This window comes from Centrocercus urophasianus, unplaced genomic scaffold (genome assembly GCF_019232065.1).
Source record: "Centrocercus urophasianus isolate 14NV4802_14NV808 unplaced genomic scaffold, USGS_Curo_1.0 seq_10, whole genome shotgun sequence".
In the NCBI taxonomy this organism is placed as follows: Eukaryota; Metazoa; Chordata; class Aves; order Galliformes; family Phasianidae; genus Centrocercus; species Centrocercus urophasianus.
Window position 1 is genome coordinate 73,198,367 of NW_024884142.1, and position 19,414 is coordinate 73,217,780.

The 19,414-nt window shown below is 51.4% G+C and overlaps 3 protein-coding genes and 1 long non-coding RNA gene across 4 annotated transcripts; 2 read left to right on the forward strand and 2 right to left on the reverse strand.

Moving 5' to 3' along the window:
* LRRC73 (leucine rich repeat containing 73) lies at window positions 1-5,578 on the reverse strand. Its single transcript, XM_042808900.1, has 6 exons — window positions 5,265-5,578; window positions 4,677-4,837; window positions 3,761-3,883; window positions 2,591-2,691; window positions 1,824-2,007; window positions 1-463 (listed from the first exon to the last, which is right to left on the reverse strand). The coding sequence occupies exons 1-6, from the start codon at window positions 5,534-5,536 to the stop codon at window positions 393-395; spliced, it is 912 nt and encodes a 303-aa protein (XP_042664834.1). The 5' UTR covers window positions 5,537-5,578; the 3' UTR covers window positions 1-392.
* A 371-nt stretch (window positions 5,579-5,949) lies between these two features.
* LOC122165470 lies at window positions 5,950-14,823 on the forward strand. Its single transcript, XR_006170492.1, has 3 exons — window positions 5,950-6,138; window positions 9,764-9,865; window positions 14,344-14,823. It is a non-coding gene; the product is annotated as an uncharacterized LOC122165470 (long non-coding RNA).
* YIPF3 (Yip1 domain family member 3) lies at window positions 10,344-15,264 on the reverse strand. The gene is made up of 9 exons (XM_042828426.1): window positions 15,156-15,264; window positions 14,871-15,077; window positions 14,690-14,796; window positions 14,389-14,434; window positions 13,697-13,789; window positions 13,220-13,351; window positions 12,609-12,722; window positions 12,049-12,172; window positions 10,344-10,837 (listed from the first exon to the last, which is right to left on the reverse strand). The coding sequence occupies exons 1-9, from the start codon at window positions 15,219-15,221 to the stop codon at window positions 10,716-10,718; spliced, it is 1,011 nt and encodes a 336-aa protein (XP_042684360.1). The 5' UTR covers window positions 15,222-15,264; the 3' UTR covers window positions 10,344-10,715.
* Window positions 15,265-15,385: 121 nt separating this feature from the next.
* Window positions 15,386-18,680, forward strand: POLR1C (RNA polymerase I and III subunit C). Its single transcript, XM_042839744.1, has 9 exons — window positions 15,386-15,467; window positions 15,541-15,612; window positions 15,691-15,798; window positions 15,923-16,055; window positions 16,615-16,734; window positions 16,955-17,107; window positions 17,243-17,392; window positions 17,911-18,027; window positions 18,361-18,680. The coding sequence occupies exons 1-9, from the start codon at window positions 15,399-15,401 to the stop codon at window positions 18,477-18,479; spliced, it is 1,041 nt and encodes a 346-aa protein (XP_042695678.1). The 5' UTR covers window positions 15,386-15,398; the 3' UTR covers window positions 18,480-18,680.
* The last annotated feature ends 734 nt before the right edge of the window (window positions 18,681-19,414 follow it).

Sequence of the window (19,414 nt, forward strand, 5' to 3'; positions counted from 1 at the left end):
TGAGCAGTGCCACATCTGTGACCTTTATAAAACTCTGATTGTGACAGCAGAACAAGCAATAGAAAGACCATCTCTTATACACATCTGAATAAATACAGCCTGCGTCCTGCAGGGTGCGGCCAGGCATGGGGAGAGGCAGGGCAGTGTGAGTAACACATGCAGCAACCAGACAATCACAAGCAGCCGACGGGGCGTGTGATGACACAGATGTGTAGAGGTTCACTCAAACCAGGCTCCAGTACTCAGAGAGTCAAGGGAGCATCGACAGGACGTGAAATGCGTAAGGAGATCCCAGGTGCATCTCACTGGAGGCAAGGAGCTGGTGGGTGTGTGCACCCCGGCGTGCCATGCGTGCAGCACTTTCCTTGGCAGAAGCAGGCAGAGTAGCCCAGCTACATCTCTGTTTCTGCTAAGAGGCTGTCACCGAGGCCTGACGTCATCAAGACCATCTGGGAGCTGGGATCTGTGGTGAAAAGGAGAAAACAGTGAGCTTTTGGGGCTGCGGAAGGACATAGAGCTGCTCTCCAGATCCAGAGTGAGGATGAAGGACTGCAGCCCTGCAGGATGGAAGCAAAGTGCTGAGAGGATTTGGAGATTAAGTAGGAGCTAAGCCTGCCCAGGTCATGCAGCTAACGGGGCTGGGGTGGGTGGGGTGGTGGTCACTGTTGTAAGACACCTGGGCAGGGAGAAGGTAGGAAGGTAAAGACTGCTGCAAGAGACCAGGGTGAGCACCTGTATTTGTTGTGTCTCAGCAACCTGGGGTACTTGGCTGTCAGGAACATCTGTCTAAGCCCCCTGCACCTTCTTGACACATACAGTTACTGGTCTTGCTGACCCAGCTGTGTGCTTAGTCAGCTCTTCCCCTTTAAAACTGCATGTGATGAATGGAATCTTTTCAGCTCTAAAGCCAGTGTCCAGCAGGGATGAGCTGGCAGGCAGCCACAGACTGAACCCACCTAGGGTGGTGGCACAGCCTCCCCAGGAAGTCAGCAGGCAAGCTAACGTTTTGTGGCAGCAGGTCTGGAAATCCTGATTTGCTGTGTTGCATGAACAGAGGGTTTGTGCAGCCCTCCTCAGCCTGGCTCCAGGAAGGTGAGGACAGCTCTCTGGCCTTGCAGTGGTATGGGTCCCAAAAGTGGTCAGAGCTGCCAGCAAAGGAGATTTATGGCTCTAACAACTGAAGGACCAGATGTCCTGAGAGTGGTTGTGCTTGTCTGCTAATCCGCTAGTAGAATGGGGAGAAGGAAAAAAGAAAAAAAATCTAACAAACCAACAGGATCATAATGCAGATATGATAACATACAATACTGTGTACACACACACAACAGCCTATCGGTGTTTCCTTCACATACCTATATTACAAGCCACTGCACAGACAGGCTGTGGTACCTGGCTAAACTCTCACAAGCTTAGGCCACAGGGACAGGATCCTGTGCCAGTTCTGGAAGCAGTGAGGAATGACATGAGTTTTGGCTAGGATATCTGGCAAAGACCCCTGAGATTTTAATGTTCCTGCCCTTGGTTTTAAGACTGTGCACAAAGATTTTATTCCTGCGGCATCAGTAAAAACGCCTTTGAGATGCTGTTCCTACTCTCTGCAGCAGCCGCACTGTCCTTGGAAGTTCCTTTTCCAAGCACGGCTCAGCCCAACACTATTAAACATGAAGGTCATAGATGGAGGCTGTCTGGATTCCAGCTCACAGGGGTAAGGGACAGATACCACTAACCAATCCCACTCTGAGAGATAAGTGGCACTAGGAAACACCTTAGGCACCCCTATTCCTTTCTGCCAACCCCACCATGCCAGGCCCCAGAGCTCTTACTGTTCTGGCAGATCCAGGGGTTCTTCTCCCTGGCTGTGACTTCACGAGCTTCTGTTTCCTCTTCTTCCTCACCCTCTGAGAGCAGGTCAGAGATCTGCTGCTGCAGCTCAGGACTGATGTTGTTCTCTGACAGGATGAGTGTCCGTAGGGCCGTGGGGTAATTCTCTACCATGTCTAGCAAGGTCTGAGCAGAGAGAGATAAGCAGGCTGACAAGAAGCATAAACAGCAGCTAGGTTCAACAGCAAGAGTTTCAGCACCATCTCCCTGCAAACTCCAGCCCTCCTCTTTCTACCTCCACCATCCCTTGGCTTTGACCTCCCTTTGCCAGACTTTCTAAGAGCCTGAGGACTTCCCATATTCCTGTGGGAAGAGCTGAGTCTAGACTTTCTTGCTCTGTCCAAAGAGAAGGGGACTGCTCTACATCCTGTTGCTCCCACATACCCAGCTAAGTCCCATCTCTCAGGGGAAAGCCTATGCTACCATGCCTTGCCCCCATCTGTACACAGTGCTTTAGCTCTGATCCTCCACAACAAATTCACCAAATAGAGCTGTGTGACTTTTCCCTGCTGACTTGAAGGAGCCAAAAGAGCCCCAGCGCTGGAGCTGTGGCTTCTGAGCTCCTCCTGTGGCTGAATGCAATAGGACAGGAAAGGAGCAGCAACATTTCTAGGTGGAAGCGAAGGAAGGTATTCTGCTCCTATATAAATGGTCAGGACCTATTTCCTTTAGACTGCAATGATGATGTAAGAGTAACAGGTTTCCTTACCTGGGCTGATTGGTTGGTGAGTCCCGTTCCCTCCAAATCCAAAACTTCAAGGGTTCGACTGGAGGCCACAGCAACAGCAAGCATCCCGGCTACCTGGTCACCTATAGGAGAAGCAAACCAGGGCTGTGAGCAGTGCCTGCCTTCACTCATATACAAGCCCTGCTCTTGTGAGGCTGTCATGGAAACACCCTCTGCAGATTTCTGCCATTGGACAACTTCTAAGTCTTGGCTACCTAAGGAAAAAAAAGTTGTTAACTGAGGGAAATTTATTTTATACCCCAAGGAACTGCATCTACCCACATCTCCTTCCTACTCAAGGCTGCGAGGACCTTTCACCTTCCCTGAAAAGGATCTGGGACTCACAATAAGGACCTGAAATAGCCTAAGGGAAAGTCAGAGTGTGGCTGAGGCCTGTGCCAGCTAATAGGCTGCCACGTTGGAAAGGGCGGAGACTTCTGGGGTGGTGCAGCAGAACTGGGAGCATTAGAGATCAATGCCAGTGAAGGAAAGAGACACCAGGGTGTTCTCTAGGAATTTCCTGGGGACACAGGACTGTGACGCATCCTCTCCTGAGGAAAACCAGGCTGACACAAGGTAACACCCTGGGGTCTTTGCTGTTCTGGAGGGTGACCTGGTCTGACAGGGTCTGGTGAGGTGGGAAGTGCCCAGCCCATGCCTGGGTTAGGGAGGCATGGCCTGTTCTCCTTCTCACCACCTCACAGTGGAGCTGGAGAGAGTTGGTTTCTATGGCAACCCATGCCAGGTTCTCCTCCTTCCCCCTGCTCCATGGAAAAGAGAAGGGAGGAGCAAGGGGGGCTTTTAGGGCCTCTGCCATGCTGATGTTGGGCCCTGGTACAAGGACTTCAGGTACAGGGAAGAAGTGAAAGGTCAAAAATGATGACACACAGGCAGGCCACTACCTCCTTTCCGCTCCTTCAGCAGGTCTCATGGCCACATTACACTGGACAGCAGGGCTGGCTTCCTTACTGCTGTGGGCACCCATCAGGGTGAGGTCTCTGCTGGGGGCCAGGCAAGACAGTGCAACAAGCTGCCCTGTCCTGCTGGTGACACTCTGCTGCCCATCAACAGCTGGGTTCCCAGCCACCCACCAAAGCAAATAGCACAAACACAGACAGGTGGGAGCATAGTATCCCTTGGTCCCCAGCTTACCCAGGGGGTTGTAGTCCAAGTTCAGCACTCGGAGCTGGGAGCTGTGAGCCACAGCAATGGCCAGGCGGCCCCAGCCTTTGCTCGTGACACCTGGGTTGGCACTCAGTGTCAGCTCCTTGAGGCCTGGAGAGGAGAGAGAAGCCAAACCAGAGTCTGAGGGTCACCAGAGCAGTCAGAATGAAATGAGTTCAGCTAACCAGGAGATGTGTCTCCTGTACTCCAACAGACTAAAGAGTTTGGAGTAGGTGGCATGAGGTGATAGGTCAGCGAGGATCACAGGGACAGCTTAAACCCAGGAGTGGTGACAAACTGAGATAACAGAATCAGTGGCACTGTGAACATGGGCAGGCAGAAGTCTGTGGAAAAGACTCTGAATGCCAGGGAGAGAGGGAGTTTTACCCGGTATATGATAGTTCCCCTTTTAAGTGGGGCCTCAGAGCTCTAAAGATCATCCTCTGTAAAGATCTGAGCCTTAGCACTGAGGCTCTGACCATCTACACACTCCATGTGTGCACCCATCTGCAGGGATAATTTCTGGGTGCTGACAGTAAAGCCAAGAGTGGGGTGAGAAGCACACCATGTATTTATCTGTGGTGATTATCGACAAGCTAGTGCAAAATAATAAATGAAAAATCCAAGTTGTTCCCTCCTCCAGTATCAAGTGCTCCTGTCATGAACCAGAAGCAACCTGTTGGTCCCTGAGCAACAAGCTGCCTGCAGGACAAATGATAGCAGAAAGCCCATGGGAACTGCTCTTCTATCACTTGGTTTTTCTGCTTTACATGAGTTGGGAAAATAAGTCCCTCAGCCCAAGTTACAGAGCCTGCCTCTCCCAGGGCTGAGGATTTCGGCTGTGTCCATTTGCTCTATGTAAAGCTCCATTGGCTTCCATGCAGCCCACAGCCCTCGTGCTTACCAGACTTAGCCCCGTCAGGTGGCAGGAGTCCACAGATGAGGTTGATGCCTTCATCACCCAGCATGCAGTCTCCCAGGTCCAGAGCCACCAGCGAGGGGTGGATGGAGAGCGCAGGGTTGAGGAGAGCCAAGCCTGCATCCGTCAGGGGACTCCCATGGAGACTGCAGAGGTAAAAGGGAAATCACCAAGGAGAAAGCCCAGGAGCTAGCTAACCCGAGGAGGAGGGAGAAGTAGAGGAGAATGATTCTAATGTCAGATGGGGAAAATGTGCTAGGAAGGCCCTGCAGAGGGGCTCAGCCGGCAGCTGCAGAGGCACTCCTCTCCCAGCAGGGATGAAGGGCAGTGGAGGACACTGGCAGGGCTCAAGGAGGTCCTTCCCAGCACCAGGGCCACCCAGGTTTGGGGAGACAAACGAAACCACGCCAACCAGATGAGAGCAGAGTTAGGTCCCCAGGCCCAGTGAAGGGCAATGGAGTGGCATCTGCAGCATCAAGGACGTTGCTCCTTGCGCCGGGGCTGGCCGGGAGCCTCTGTCCCCATCAGGCTGGGCAGACCCTACTGGGCACCCGCCGCTTCCCCGCTACTCACAAGAGGGACTGGACGGAGCGGTTGGTCTTCAGGGCCTCGGCCAGCTGCTTGACGCGGTTGATGTTGGAGACGATGCCCAGGTTGAGGTTGAGCTGCGCCAGGGAGCGGGACTCGGCCACCCCCCGGCAGACGTGCCCGAAGTCGCGCTCCGAGAGCTGGCAGCCGCGCAGCGACAGCAGCCGCACCGAGTTCTCCCGCAGGCTCTCGCAGATGTCCCGGATCTCCGCGCCCGACAGCGTCTCCCCGGAGATCTGGATGGACCCAGGCAGCATCTTCCGCCCGCTCGGGGAGCCGCAGCCCGCCTAGCCCGCGGCGCCGAGAGGGAGCCGCGCTGCGCGCTGCGGGCCGGGGCGAGCGCCAACGCCGCCGCCACCGGGCGCTGCCGGCCCGGCCCACCGCGGCCCCGGGGGCGTCACCGCGCAGCCTTACCGGCGGCCACCGGGCCGCCCCGCTCCCCGCAGCGGGCGGCGGGGCCAGAGGGAGCCATCGGCGTGGGCTGATCCGGAGCGGGGCCGGAGAGAGAACGCGCCGTGCCGACCCGCCGCTCCAGCCGGGGCCGGCAGTAGCTCCCGCCCCGCCCGCACCTGCGGGGCCGCTCCGCCCCCTCCCTCCTCCCGCCCCACGCAGAGCGGCCCGTCCCGCCCCACCGGTTACGCCGCCATTTTGTGCCCCGCCGCCACTCGAGGCACGCGACGAGCGTCTGCCGTCCTCTGGTACTGAGAAGAGGGTGTGCGGGCGAAGTCCCCGAGAATGGGCCGAAGTCGCTGGGCTATGGTGTGCCCCGGGCTGGGCAGTAACCGCCCGTTGGCTTTATCTGCTGAAACCCGCTGATCCTCAGTCTTGGTCCCGGCACGTGTGGCACAGCGGTCTGCAGGTCAGTGTGAGCCGTGTCTGGTGTCTGGGGCAGGCGGGTCGGGGCCATGGGGTTTTCTGAGTGGGTTCACAGCACATCGTATGTATGGAGAGTGTGGTGGAGGATGGGGCTCGAGGCTCCTTATTGTCCCTTGGGTACAAGGAGGGGTTGGAGTTCTGTTGGCTACTGCTGGAATGAGCTCGTGTGGGGTGGATGGCCCAGGGTCGGAACTTAGGGCTGAGCTAACAAAAATAATTATGGAAAAATGGTGACGTGCCATCTTCCACAGCTGGTTGCATTGTGGCATGAAGGCGTGCAAGCCTGCACACAGCAGAGGTGGTATCAGTGGGGTTGTGAGGAGCTCCTGGAGGATTAATTTAATGTGATTTCCTCTCATAGAAGTAGGGCAGCACGTGAAGGGTTCTGGGCCACAGCTGGGTGCACAGAAGAAGCAGAAGAAATGAGGGCATCTATCATCCTTTCAGTGGTTTTCTTCCTGCAGCAGGGAATGATGTATGCTGGGGTACAGCCTGGAAGGAGGGGGCTGGGGGGATGGACGTGTCCTCAGGTGGCAGCAGCGTGCCTCAGGCTCATGGTAAGGGAGCAGACCTGCCTCATGTCTTGTCCCCTGGCCAGTGCAAGGAGGTAGCTGGAAAGTCTGAAAGGCTTCAGGAAGTGCTGTAGGTTTGTTCACCTCTGCAGCACGCATCCTGATGAGAGATGTGAGGGATGTTTGTGATGCCCTTTTAATTTTCTGATATGGATCAGGAAATTGCTCTTTTCCACCTTCTTGTAATGCTGTAGTTGGAGAGAAATATGAAGCAGGGCCTGTGTTGTTTCAACTCCAGTGAGCTGAAAAAGGAAGCCAGTGATGTGGAAATTAGGTTAAACCACATAAGTAGGCAGCTTTCTGCACATAGCTAATCTGCTAAGGAGAAAGCCTGGCTGCTGTATATGGCAGCACTCAAGTGAATTCCAGTCCACTGGGTAACTAAGGGACAAACCCAAGCTTCTCCGCTTTGCTTGCAAGCCATACCATGAGAGAGGAGTGGAAAAACAGAATATGGAGGGGATTGTTAAGCAGTTTTTCTCCTGTTAAATGGAGGAGCGGGTCACCTGAGCCACTAGCTGCATGTTATGTCCTAGATGAGACCAAGGGTCTCTGATGTCAACTCTTATGTCAACTCTAAAGCTTTGACTGCAGCCAAACGTATACATCACCATGCATATTGCATTTCCTGTTGCACATGGGTGCCCAGGCTTGGAATTGCATCTGCAGGCTGCACCAGGAGTGAACCACAACCTGGCAGTATATCTGTTCTGGGATATGAACAGCAGCTGTCTGTATCCAGCTGGTGATAGTTTTCAAAAAAGGAGTTCCTGATCTCTGAAGCCATTAAATGGTTCAAGTAAGAAGACAATCCTGTATATTGCAGGGCTGCAGGTGGTACAGGGTGAATGTCATAGTGGTCTGTCTAAGTAACAGCTGCTGATCAGCACAGGTTGAGTGGAAGACTGCACTTAGTTTCACTTGATAATCACCTCCACGCACTAATTAACCCATGCTTCCTTCAGCAGGCTGTTATTAGAGAGGCACTTGGAAGAGAGCCCCTGGGACATGTCCCACTTCAGTTGACAGCAGCAGCCTGGAAGCACTGCTTAGGGCATCAGCCTGGCTTTGAAGCCCTAGTGATGGCATCTTCAGTGCCTGCACTCAGGTGCAAGAGTACATCAGGAAGATGAATATCCTACCTTGCTTTAAGCTCATATACACTGGGATTAGTGGTAAAGGAGCAAGTGGTTCAAAGCTTGTCTCGCTAAGCCTCACCGAGGGCTTTGCAGAGGCAAATTTGGCAGTGGTATTTTGTCGAGAGCTAGGTATTACTTCCTTGTCATGTGCAGTTACCCAGCAGGTATGAGGAAGGTGATTTATTGTTTTCCTGCTGGGGCATGGAAGATGAGAGCTGACCCCCTAGACTGATGCCACTAATGGCTGACATATAAATAGGGAAGAACAGCAGGTGATGAGCAGCTAGAGTGAGACTAGACATGAGGAGGAAGACAAATGGGAGAACAAACAGAATACCTGTAACCCAGAACATAACTAAGGTTACACCAGGTGCAATGGACTGTAAGAAGGGTTGGTCTCCAGGTACTGCAGAGGAGAGGAGACCATAGAATGCATCGATGTTTTACCTTCCTCTTTCTAATGTGACAGCCTCATATTTATTTCAGCTTTAATTAAAAAGGCTTACACAGTTCCTGTAGCATTACCCTTCCTCAGCAGCCACAGGTGTGAGGAATTACTTTAGGTATGCTGCAGGGGAGGAGGGAGAAACTTATTTTAGATTTCCTGCAAAAGCCATGGCAGAAAACAAAGGCATTAAAGGTGGAGAGTGTCTGGCATGATGGGGATGTAAGGCTTGCACTGATAACTAGAGGGCTTGTGTAAAACTGACCTGCCCTCCCACAGGGACCTGACTAAGGCAGTGTGCTCAGCCTGCTCTAAGGAACTGCAGCACACATGCATTTCTCTGCATGTCCCCCTCTGTCAGTAAAAGGAGAAAGTCTGAATGTCTCAGCAGAGCACCAAAGTTCTGGTAGTAGAAAATGTTTCAAGCTCCAGCTGCTGCACAGAGGATGACCTCTGTGGAACTGGAGCAGAGCAAGTCCCACAGCATCTGAGAGGGTGGTTTGTCATTACTCTCGTCATCTGTCCCTAGCAGACAGGACACATAAGCTGCACAGGGAGAGCATGAAGACTTCTCTTGTAGCTCTCCTGTACTTTGAGTGAAAACACAGGTGCAGCTTTGTCGTTCTGACCTAGCTAAATGACAGGGCATAGAAAGGGAGCACAGGTCTCAATGATGCCCACAGATCAGCAGTGTTATTTTGTCCCTGTTTTTCTTCTTGTCTGGAATTTTTCTAGTGGCAGTCATCTCTTTCTCCTTTCCTTTCTCCCTGCCTGCACTTGAGAAGTTTTCACTGAGAAAAACAGACCCATTCTATGCTGCCAGGGCAAGAAATGGGCAGTCAGAAAACTAGAAACTAACCTCCCATAGAGTTATAGCGAAGGGGAATGCCAGACTTGTAGTTACAAATTCTTATAAGTTTGAAAATAATGGAAATGCTAGGTGCTGAAAGTGGCTTAATTGCTCAAGAAACATGGAGATTGCTGGCCCAAATGGTGTAGCTGATGCTCCCAAGCAACTTGTTCTTGCGTTCTTCAGCCAAAATAAATTGGGGGCTGGGGGCGAAAGTCAGAAAATGGGTCTACTGTGCATGTGTTAGCAGATTAACTTCGTGCTCTTGGAAGGGAAACAAATGATGAACTCAGGAATAAGCAACAGTAGAAAGGAGGTCTGTGACTGAAATGCTCAAGTCATGTCCAGTGACATTGTGGTAACTGAAGTGATGAGCAGCCTGACTGCAGTAGCTGGCACTGCTTTCCTCTTTTTCATCACACCTTGGCTTTAGTTTGAATCTCATCTCAACAGTACTATCCTCTCCCACTAATAAAACAAAGGGGAGTGCAGTTCTTGATGTTACCTACCTTGTGCTGATTGTAGCCACACTGAGAGAGGATTTTTTAATTTTTATCTTCAGTATGAGTGTCAGCTTCTTAGGTGTGGCTCCTTTCTTCCAGGAGGGAGACTGAAAGCCAGAAACCAGCCCACATCTTAACACTCTTAGACCAACGAAGGAAGACTACAGCTGAACTATTCAATTGTGAGCTACTGCAGTGCAGGTAAGCCTAGCCTGAGCTGTTCTACTTACTTCCCTATCATTGCTGGAGCCTCCCTGCTCACAGACATGCTGACTGCAGTCAGAACTGCTGTCTCAGAGCAACTCAAGCAGAAGGGTGATAAAACAAACAGAAAGGTGTGATAGCACAGGGACAGATATATTTCTGACGTACAGGAGAACGGGCAGTGAGGTGAGATAGCAACTTGACCAAATGGAAAGAGAGGGATCAATCTGGAACATGACAAGGAAGAGAATATGGTTAAATATCATAATGTTTCTTAAAAATCTGCAGTGTAGCTGAAGTCCCTTTTAGGCTACGGAAAAACTGCCCAAGACAGGTCACCTATCCTGAAACACTTGGAAATATGACAGCACAAAAATGCAAAGAGTTATGCTGTCAGTCTAGACAAGATAAATCACGGCACAGAGACCCCACAACACTCTCCCATTACATAAGTAGGCTCAAACATAGGACACCATTCAAAACCAACATCAATTTAATTCTTCCCTCTTCAGGACAGGAACAGAGCAGACAGTCCTGGAGTTACATGAGCAAGCATAAAGAGGGGTAAGGTACTAATCGAGCTAGGAAATCCCAGCTAAACATGCAGGCAATAGAGCCAGACTACTCAAGACAGCCCAGATCTGAGTGGGTGGAAGAGCGTCGTCCTCCTGAGTCATGGAGGTGCTGTCCATGCAGCTGTGCAGAACTGCAACCCAAAGGACAGGTCCAGGAAGGCAAAACAAAACTCTCATCTCTGTTGTTCCGTTCCTTTCCTAAGAGGCAGCAGGCTACTACAGCCCTATGCAGCCCTGAAACTAGTGAAGGAAGCAAGTCCGAGACTGTGCAATTACAGGGTCAATGCATTGGCTTTGGCTGTTGTATTTAATACAGCATTGGAAACAACTGGAATGTCTCTGGCAACTCTCTGAAAGGGTGGCATGTTGGGTCCTTCCAATGTGTCCAGGATACCTGCAGGAAACAGGAGGAAGAGGAGAGTGGCAAGAATTAGTTCAGAAGCAGGTGGTGTGTTTCTTCTTGTTTTTCTGTCTGGCACTGAATGGCAGAGCCTAGGACTTGGAGGCAATGGGAGGAGACATCTTGCCCCTCAAGAATAAACAGCAATAAACACCTCCATCCGGAGACCACAGCATGCAGATCAGAGTTTATCCTTGGGGCAGGGCAGTGTAGATCTTTTCTCTCTGAGGGTGCTAAATCCAGCCCCTTGTCATTTGACCTGAGCAAAGACTGCTAGGAACTCTCCTCTGCCAAAGCAGCCTGACAGATCATTTCTGCTTCACTCCAGCACATAACCTCCTCTTAGACCAACTGTTTGCTTTCATTTTGAGATATACCTGCAAGGCTTATATTAGGAATTGCAGTTGGAAGTGTGATATGGAATTTTTTATCACTGCAATGCAGTATTTGGAAGGAAGTGCACATGCTGATGGCACTTCCTGTCAGTTACCCTCTCAAGACTGATAATCAGTCCTGGAGATTCTTGAAGAAAATTGCTTGGAGTATATTCTCCCATATTTCATTTGCTGAGATGTTGCATATTAGGGCTGAGAACCTTGGCCACAAATAGGGAGCCAGGAAAGAACAGTGTTTAGCTCTAAAAGGACTTGTGATGCTATGCCAAAATTATGCAATTTCAATTTTTTTTTTTTAAAGGAGACTAATAGTTTGTTAAAAGAATAACAACAAAACACAAAGACCACTGAATCTGTATAGCCTGGTAGAAAGTTCTGACTGCAGAGGATGCAGCTTTTGCTGTGCTGTACAACTCAAGATAATAAAGGTGTTAGGTAAAGAAGGAAAGACTTTAATGACATATTTCCTCATCAGAGTAAAGCAGCCTGATTTTAGCAAGGTTCAGGAAGGGACTGGACAATAAAAAAAAGTAGTCACTGCTTTAACACTTGTGGGGAAAGATGAAGCCTGCTTGCAGCTTGTCTTGAGTACTAGTACTGCACACACAGACTACCCCACATTAACATGCTGACCTATTTTGACATCTCCTGCTAACAATGGCAGTGCTAGTCACTCTTGGGCATGGAACTGGCCCAGATGCCCTTAGGTCAGTTCTAAACTGCCCATCCTTTCTCTCTGAGAAAGGAAAAAGCACCATCTCCTCCTCCCCCACATCTAAGAGGCACTGCCATCGTGTTTCCCTTGCTTACCTTCTACCACCTTGTGATAAGCAAAGTGCAGATAGAGCAGGAAAAGCATATGCAGAGCAGCAAGAGTTCCACACAGGATGAGCCGCTGGGTATGCCCCACCGTGCGTGACACCAACACAGCCACCTAGGAGAGAAGTGGAGACTAAGAGACTGGATAACTGCAACATCAGCCTCTGGCACTGCATTCAGGAGCACACAGGAGGATGGTTTAAATAGTGAGAGCTGGTAGAAACACCACTCAGAGCCTTTCTCACAGGTGGCACCAAGAAATTCTGAGTAATCTGACTTTGTTTTGGGTAGATGAATCTTGCCCAGTTTCACCAAGTGTTCAGGAGGCTCAGGCAAGTTTCTCTGGAGCAGCAGGGGACATAAGACAGCAGGCTTATTGCAGCTGTCAGAATGGGTGAGGAGAGTCAGCCAGGCCACACACTAGTAGCCATATGACTCAGAAGCATCAGGCTATTCTTTAAGCACCTTACCCAGCTGTGGAATCACTTGCCTAGCCCAAGGAACAGAAAGTAAGAAACACTTTCCTCCTCTCTGCACTGCCTGTCACTTACCATTCGAAGTGTAGAAAGTCCACCAACGACTAACCAGAAAATATAAAAGAGGGAATGGAAGTGGATATTATAGGTGACAAGCAGAGTGATGCAGTGTCCAAAAAGGCCATAGCCCTGACAAAACAAAAACATCCATGTTACAGTTGTCACCTGCACACAAAGGGTCATTGAGCAATGAGCAGCCTACGTTTGCAACATTCTAGCAAGGCAGTACTTCACAAACCGCATGCTCCCAGCTAGAATGTCAAACAGCACTACAGTTTTAACAGCAGCTCACACCCAGCCAATCTGTCTGAAAAATTCACATGATTGTCAGAGATTGCAGCAATCTAGGAAACAGAAGGAAAAAGCTTCTGATCCCAGAAAAATGGAAATCTCCCTAAGTGGGAACCTTGCAAGCAGAAACAGCTGCTTTGTGCCATCTCTGGGACAGGTCAGGTCCAAAGAGCTTCTTGGATTTCCAAGTTGTCCCGATGCGACAGGATTATGGTCATCTGGGACCACTAATTTACAAAGATGTTTCCAGGTTTCTAGGAAAAGCTCAAGGTCACCCTCCCTCTGGAACACCCTACAGCCAGCATCCATCCTGGGGCAGCCCCATCCGTACATACCAACAGCGACAGCATCTGCACCATCGTAATTTGGGCATTGCACAGATATGCCAGGAAATAGATGAAAGAGGAGACGCCCAACCAGTAACCAAAGCAGGTGCCAATGGCTGTGCCCATCAGTGTGCCTTCCCTCTGTGAAGACAGCAGCAGTTTGAAGAGAACTCAGAGAAAGGCCTGCCAGCACTTAAGATCCACTGCAGAGAGTACCCAGAGCTTTCCTAACATAATCACATAGCTAGCTTAACAGCAGGCAGGTTGCCCCATGATCTACACCCCAACTCTCCCAGCAACAGAACATCAGACTTTCTGATGCAACTTTCCTCCCCTTTCTAAACCAAAAGGTGCTTCTTCAGATCAAATCTGCTTTTTATCAGGATGCTGTTGTGACATGGAAGAGGTTTCCTCTCCCTTTCCAGTGTCATTATGGCTATCCCAAACCCAGTCAAATCGCAAATTAATCACTGAGACTTGCCGTACAATTATAGTGTCCGAGGTCTTCATCCCATGCAAAAGGATGGCCACCAGTGTGAAGACCAGCATGAGGGGTCCATAAAGCTCACCTGCGATCTTCTACATGTAAAGAGAGAGATGGGAAGGTTTGGTTTGTGCTCGTGTCTTCCAGGCTCTCCACCCTGAATGGCATAATGAGCATCTCAAGAGAGTTTTATCACCTGAGGAACATCAGCAAGGCCACTGCTGTCAGAAGCCACACAGAATAGGCTGTGTGGTGAGTCAGAGTGGTGTTAAACAGGATGCAGAAATGGGTGAAGTCTAGAGTTCTAGAACTGTACCAGCATTAAAGGTAGCAGAAGGGTAGCAGCGTTAAAGGTAGTGCTGGCACAGGCTCCGCAGGGCAGTGGTCACAGCGGCGAGCTTGTTGGAGTTGAAGAAGCATCCAGACAATGGCCTCAGCCATATGGTCTGATTTTTGGGTGGTGCTTTGTGGAGCCCAGAGTTGGGCTTGGTGAGCCTGGTGAGTCCCTTCCAACTTGGGATATTCTATGATTACAGTTCTGTGAGAATGGGGTTTGGAACAACTGAGGAAAGGATTTACCAATATTTTGAGGGAGATGATTATCTAACAAACTTGGATCCTTAATAACACAGACTAATTAAATTTGAAGGGTCTCTGCTGAACAGTCACTCAGGCCATGGGAGAGAGAACTCACCTGTGGGAAATTGATCATCTTCACGGGAACCATGGACTCCAGCAATCTGCATTACAGCAAATCAGGGAATGGCATCAGGAGAGTTAATAAGATGCTTCAAAAAGCAACAGATCCCGTACACCCACCGCCAACGCTTCCTGCTGACTCGTGGGGGACAGAGAGCGTTTTTAAAGGGTTACATGAACTAAGTAAAGGCAACCGTGCCGTCGGGGGCTATAGCTTTGCTGGGAAGGATTCACAAACCCACTGCTGTGGGGGCCAGCCAGCCAGCCAGTTCCAGCCCTGCGTGTTCCCTGCCCACCTGGTGCGCACTTGGACGGGCTCCACGTCGAAGTAGGGTCGTAGGATGTCGATGTTGGCGTAGAGGCTGAAGGCCTTGGAGGCCTGCCTCTTCCCCACCTGCCACATCTGCGGAGAGAAGGGCGCGTGCAGCGGCAGGGCCGGGAACGGCGGGGGCGGTCGCGGGGCGGGAGCACGCTCACCTGGTCGGCCACCTGCCGCCCCAACTGCCCCTGCAGCCCCTTCATGCCCAGGAATTCGCCGTCCTCCTCCCCGCCGGCCCCCGCCTCGCCCTCCGCCTCCTCTTCCTCCTCCTCCTTCATGCGCTGGTGCATCTCGCCCATGTCCTCGAAGCTGGAACCCGACGTGTCATCCATGTTCTCCATGTCGATGACGGCGGAGCCGCCGCCCTGCTCCGGGGCACAGAGCGTCAGCGCCCGCCCGGGCCCCGCTCTCCCCGCCACGGCGCCCGCGCGGGACGGCCCCACCTGCACGTTGTCCTCAAAGCCGCCCCACTCGGCGGGGCCGTTCCTGCCGCCGCCCGGCGCGGACATAATGCCCGGCCCTGCGAGCCACCGAGCTCGGAGGAAGGAGGGGGACGCGGACGTGACGGTTCCTCGGGCGCCGTGCCGGATCTCGCGAGAGAGCATGCGAGTGGCGCCTCCATCTTGTGTGCGGCGGCGCGGCGCTGCCGCGCCTGGGCGGGGCCGGACTTCCCGCTTCCGGCGGCGATGGCGGCCAAGCGGAGCACGGACGAGATGCGGGAGCGCGTGGTGCTGGGCGAGTTCGGCGTCCGCAACGTGCGTAGGGCGGCGGGCTGCGGGGCGGCTGCCGCCTCGCCCCCCGCTCCCTCACGGGCTGCGCCTCCCGCAGGTCCACACCACCGATTTCCCCGGCAACTACCCCGGCTACGACGACGCGTGGGACCCGCGGCGCTTCGAGGAGGTGAGTGAGGGCGGCGGCGGCGGCGGCGGCGGGCCCCCGTGGTCGGTTCTGGTGTGACGCGGCGCGGGGCCCGTGCAGGCGTTCCGCGTGGACGTGGTGAGGGAGGAGGACGGCCTGCTGGAGTTCGACATGGTGGGAATCGACGCGGCCATCGCCAACGCCTTCCGCCGCATCCTGCTCGCCGAGGTACCGCGGGGCTGGGGCGGCTCCTGGGGGAAGGGGTGGCGAGAACGGTGCCGGTGCGGGTGGATAGTCCGTATGTGGGTACTGTGGAAGGCATCTTACCGCCTTGGTCTCTTGTCTCCCTGAGGTGCCAACGATGGCTGTGGAAAAAGTGTTTGTGTACAACAACACGTCCATCGTGCAGGATGAGATCCTGGCGCACCGCCTGGGCCTTATTCCCATCCGGGCCGACCCTCGACTCTTTGAGTACAGGAACCAAGGTGAGGGTCTCAGGTTAAGCAGCGGTGGTGAGGGTGGAGCCCATAATGAGGAGCCAGGTCACGCCATAGGAGCATGAAGGGACCCCTGAATACCATCTGGTCCAAGTCTCCTGCAGTGAACAGAGACACCTACAGCTAGATCAGGCGCTCAGAGTGCTGTCCAGCCTTGCTTTGAAAGTCTCCAAGGACAGGGCATCCACTGTATCTCCGGGCAACCTGTTTCAGTTGCCTCACCATCCTCACTTTCACCGCTCTCACTTTATATCTAAAGCAAATCTACCTTCTATAAGGTTTAGCCCATTTTCTTTTGTACTGTCACAGCAGATCCTGCTGTAAAGTCTGTCCCTTTCTTTATTGTATGCCTTCTTTAGGTACTGAAAGGCTGCTTCCAGGTCTCACTGCAGCTTTCTCTTCTCCAGGCTGAACAGCCCCAGCTCTTTCAGTCCATCCTCATAGAAGAAATGTTCCATCCCTTGGATCATTTTTGTGGCCCATCTCTGGATATGCTTCAACAGAGCAGAAGTGCAATTCCATAAAGATACTGTTTTGCCCTTTCCAGGAGACGAAGAGGGGACGGAAATTGATACTCTGCAGTTCCAGCTGAAAATAAAATGCAGCCGGAATCCTCAGGCAGCCAAGGAATCATCAGACCCAAATGAACTGTATTTCAATCACAAAGGTGAGAGCTCTTTCTGCTTGTCCTAAAAGTAGGTGCAGCTTTTTGTTTTTTCTCTTGTTCACTTTTTTCTTTCTCTCTCTTGGGATTTAGCCTTGTGAGCAGAGACAGCCAATTCCCTCACAGTATCCAGAGCTTACTTTTGCCATCCCCAGTCTCATACAGGTCAGCAACCTGTTTTCTGAGGCAGCAGCTGGCTGATGTTTGTGCCTTCTCTTGGCAGTGTACAGTAAGCACATGACATGGGTGCCCTTGGGGAATCAGACAGACCTCTTTCCAGATGCTGACTTCCGACCTGTCCATGATGACATCCTCATAGCACTGCTGCGACCTGGCCAGGAAATAGATGTGCTCATGCATTGTGTCAAGGGCATAGGTGAGTGCTGGGTCTGGGCTTGGGAGCAGGTGTGCTGGTGCTTGCACTTGAGCACAGCTGTGTGACAGGAAACAGTGGAGAACAGGCTTGACCCTGAGGCCTGCTCTCACCCTTAATTCTTCACTCTTTGTACAGGTAAAGATCATGCCAAGTTTTCTCCTGTGGCCACAGCTAGTTATCGACTGCTTCCTGACATTACTCTCCTGCAGCCTATTGAGGATGAGGCAGCTGAGACGTTACAGAAGTGCTTTTCCCCTGGAGTCATCGAGATCCAGAACATCAAAGGTGCTTTCTTCCCAGCTGTAAAGTGCCTTGTTCCTAACAAGTGTTAGCAGAGTCTGAGTAGAGACAATAGAGAGCCAAACCATGTAGGGAAAAAAAAACACACTGTGATGTTGTCTTGCTAATCAGCAACAGTTTGTGCTATTTTGAGCCTGGTTGTATTGGCTGAGCGGCTGTCCCACACAGATGTTTTCAGTGATGAACTGAGATGTCTCTGAAATGCTTAGGTGTGTCATGCCTGTCTGTAGAGCCCCATGGTACTCTTTAGCTGTCTGGGTAGCAAGCTTGTTCTTTGTAGCAGCTGAGCATGGCAAGGACTTGTGTCCTGCCCAGGAGTACATACAGGCTGTGTTTGGCTTGGAAATGTTCAAGAAAATGAATTCTGCCAGGCTGGAGTTTTGTGTTAGGGATGTGCTAATTCTTCTATATGTGGCTTTGATGCCTCTCCCGTTTGAGGCTTTTGTGACCCCAAGGTACCCATCTGCTGCCGCTGCCCATCTTGTTTTGTTTTCTCCTTTTAGGAAAAAAGGTGGCAAGAGTAGCCAATGCACGGTTGGACACATTCAGCAGGGAAGTCTTCCGACACGAGGGTCTGAAAAACCTTGTGCGCCTAGCAAGAGTGCGAAATCATTACATCTGTAAGTGGCCCATTTTCTGTAGAACAGAGAGCCCTATTCTGCTTTGTGCAAACAAGCAGGGGCTGGCCAGAATGTGTACTTTCGTCTCAGTCTCCCACTTCTCCCTGGCATCATTGGTCTTCCTACGTTTGTATACCTGTGGGGACCCACTGAGATTGTGGTTTTGTGCAGCTTCGGGGTAGGATGTGTTCGTGCTTTTTGATGGCTTATTTCTTCCAGCTGCAAAGTTCTGGCTTGCAGAAGTACAGCGTAAGGGAAGATGAGGGGCAAATGCTGGAGCCAGCTGCAGGCTGAAGCTGCGCAGTGGCCGTGCTGACTTGTATCTCTGTGCAGTTTCAGTGGAGTCGACAGGTATCTTGCCTCCAGATGTGCTGGTGACTGAAGCCATCAAGATACTGATGGGAAAGTGTCAGCGTTTCCTGAATGAACTGGACACGGTGCCTATGGAGTGAGCAGGCTGTAGCCAAGAAGCACAACCCTGTGCTGCTGTTTCGGGCTTCCTACTCTGGCCTGCAGGAGTGGTTCTTCTGCCCTAGGCGTAAGTTTTGAGATGGATTTGTTAAGAGCCCTGGGACCATCTCTTTGAACTTGTTTTATGTGTGACGAGCCTCAGTGAGGAGATGCACTGAAATAAAAGCTTTCTTTTACCTCTGTCTGCTTCTGTGCAGTTAACAATTGTGAGACTGTAACATACAAAAAAAAGTGGCAGCAGGTCTGAAGCTGAGTAGTATTTATTTTAGATTGCAGGCAGTGTGTAAAGAGTATCAATAAGGCAGTGTAATAAAGCTCTTAGCAGCAGGCCCATGAGAACTTAATAAATCGCTGTCAGTTTATGTCTGTTTTGAAGATGTCTCAGAATAGTTGTGTGGAAGCTGTGTTGTCTTATAGTACTGGGCTTCTGTGTATAGTAGGAATGGTGGGGTTTAAAAACATGCTATAGAAAAACTGATTGTCCTTGTTATGTATCTCAAGGTAAGGCATTCCTTTCTGGGCATTAGTTTTCACCACCCTCTTCTCTCTTTCAGTGATGGAGTTTTTTGGGGTGTGGTAGAAGGCAAATGTCAATTAAATGCCTCTACCACAGGAAGCCTGGGATAACATGCAAGGTTAGCATTGAGATGAACACTGCTATGGTGGAAGTCTCTGGGCAAGCTGATAAAGTCAGAGAACGGCTGTGAGCAATGGTACATTCCAGCTACTTAAGGTAATCTTCACTACAACACTAGGATCGAGCGTAGCAAATCATACTTTCTACCTGTTTCACTGTGATGTACTTATTCATACTGTATGCATTGTTATAGGTCTTGGGAGTGGCTACGCTGTAGGGAATGCTGTGTTCAGGGCAAGGCCAGTGGATGTCTAAAAGCAGAATAGAAACAGGATGACC

What these genes read in the sequence shown, in the direction of transcription:
- LRRC73 (XM_042808900.1), bottom strand. Translation starts at nt 5,536, where the DNA reads ATGCTGCCTGGGTCCATCCAGATCTCCGGGGAGACGCTGTCGGGCGCG. An exon ending in CTTGGACTACAACCCCCTGG is followed by an intron (nt 2,692 to 3,760) that starts GTAAGCTGGGGA and finishes CTTCTCCTATAG; the next exon opens with GTGACCAGGTAGCCGGGATG. An exon ending in CCCCTGGATCTGCCAGAACA is followed by an intron (nt 464 to 1,823) that starts GTAAGAGCTCTG and finishes TTTTCACCACAG; the next exon opens with ATCCCAGCTCCCAGATGGTC.
- YIPF3 (XM_042828426.1), bottom strand. Translation starts at nt 15,221, where the DNA reads ATGTCCGCGCCGGGCGGCGGCAGGAACGGCCCCGCCGAGTGGGGCGGC. An exon ending in GGCGGCAGGTGGCCGACCAG is followed by an intron (nt 14,797 to 14,870) that starts GTGAGCGTGCTC and finishes TTCTCTCCGCAG; the next exon opens with ATGTGGCAGGTGGGGAAGAG. An exon ending in GACTTTCTACACTTCGAATG is followed by an intron (nt 12,173 to 12,608) that starts GTAAGTGACAGG and finishes CTTCTCTCCTAG; the next exon opens with GTGGCTGTGTTGGTGTCACG.
- POLR1C (XM_042839744.1), top strand. Translation starts at nt 15,399, where the DNA reads ATGGCGGCCAAGCGGAGCACGGACGAGATGCGGGAGCGCGTGGTGCTG. An exon ending in GCATTGTGTCAAGGGCATAG is followed by an intron (nt 17,108 to 17,242) that starts GTGAGTGCTGGG and finishes CTCTTTGTACAG; the next exon opens with GTAAAGATCATGCCAAGTTT. An exon ending in CGAGATCCAGAACATCAAAG is followed by an intron (nt 17,393 to 17,910) that starts GTGCTTTCTTCC and finishes TTCTCCTTTTAG; the next exon opens with GAAAAAAGGTGGCAAGAGTA.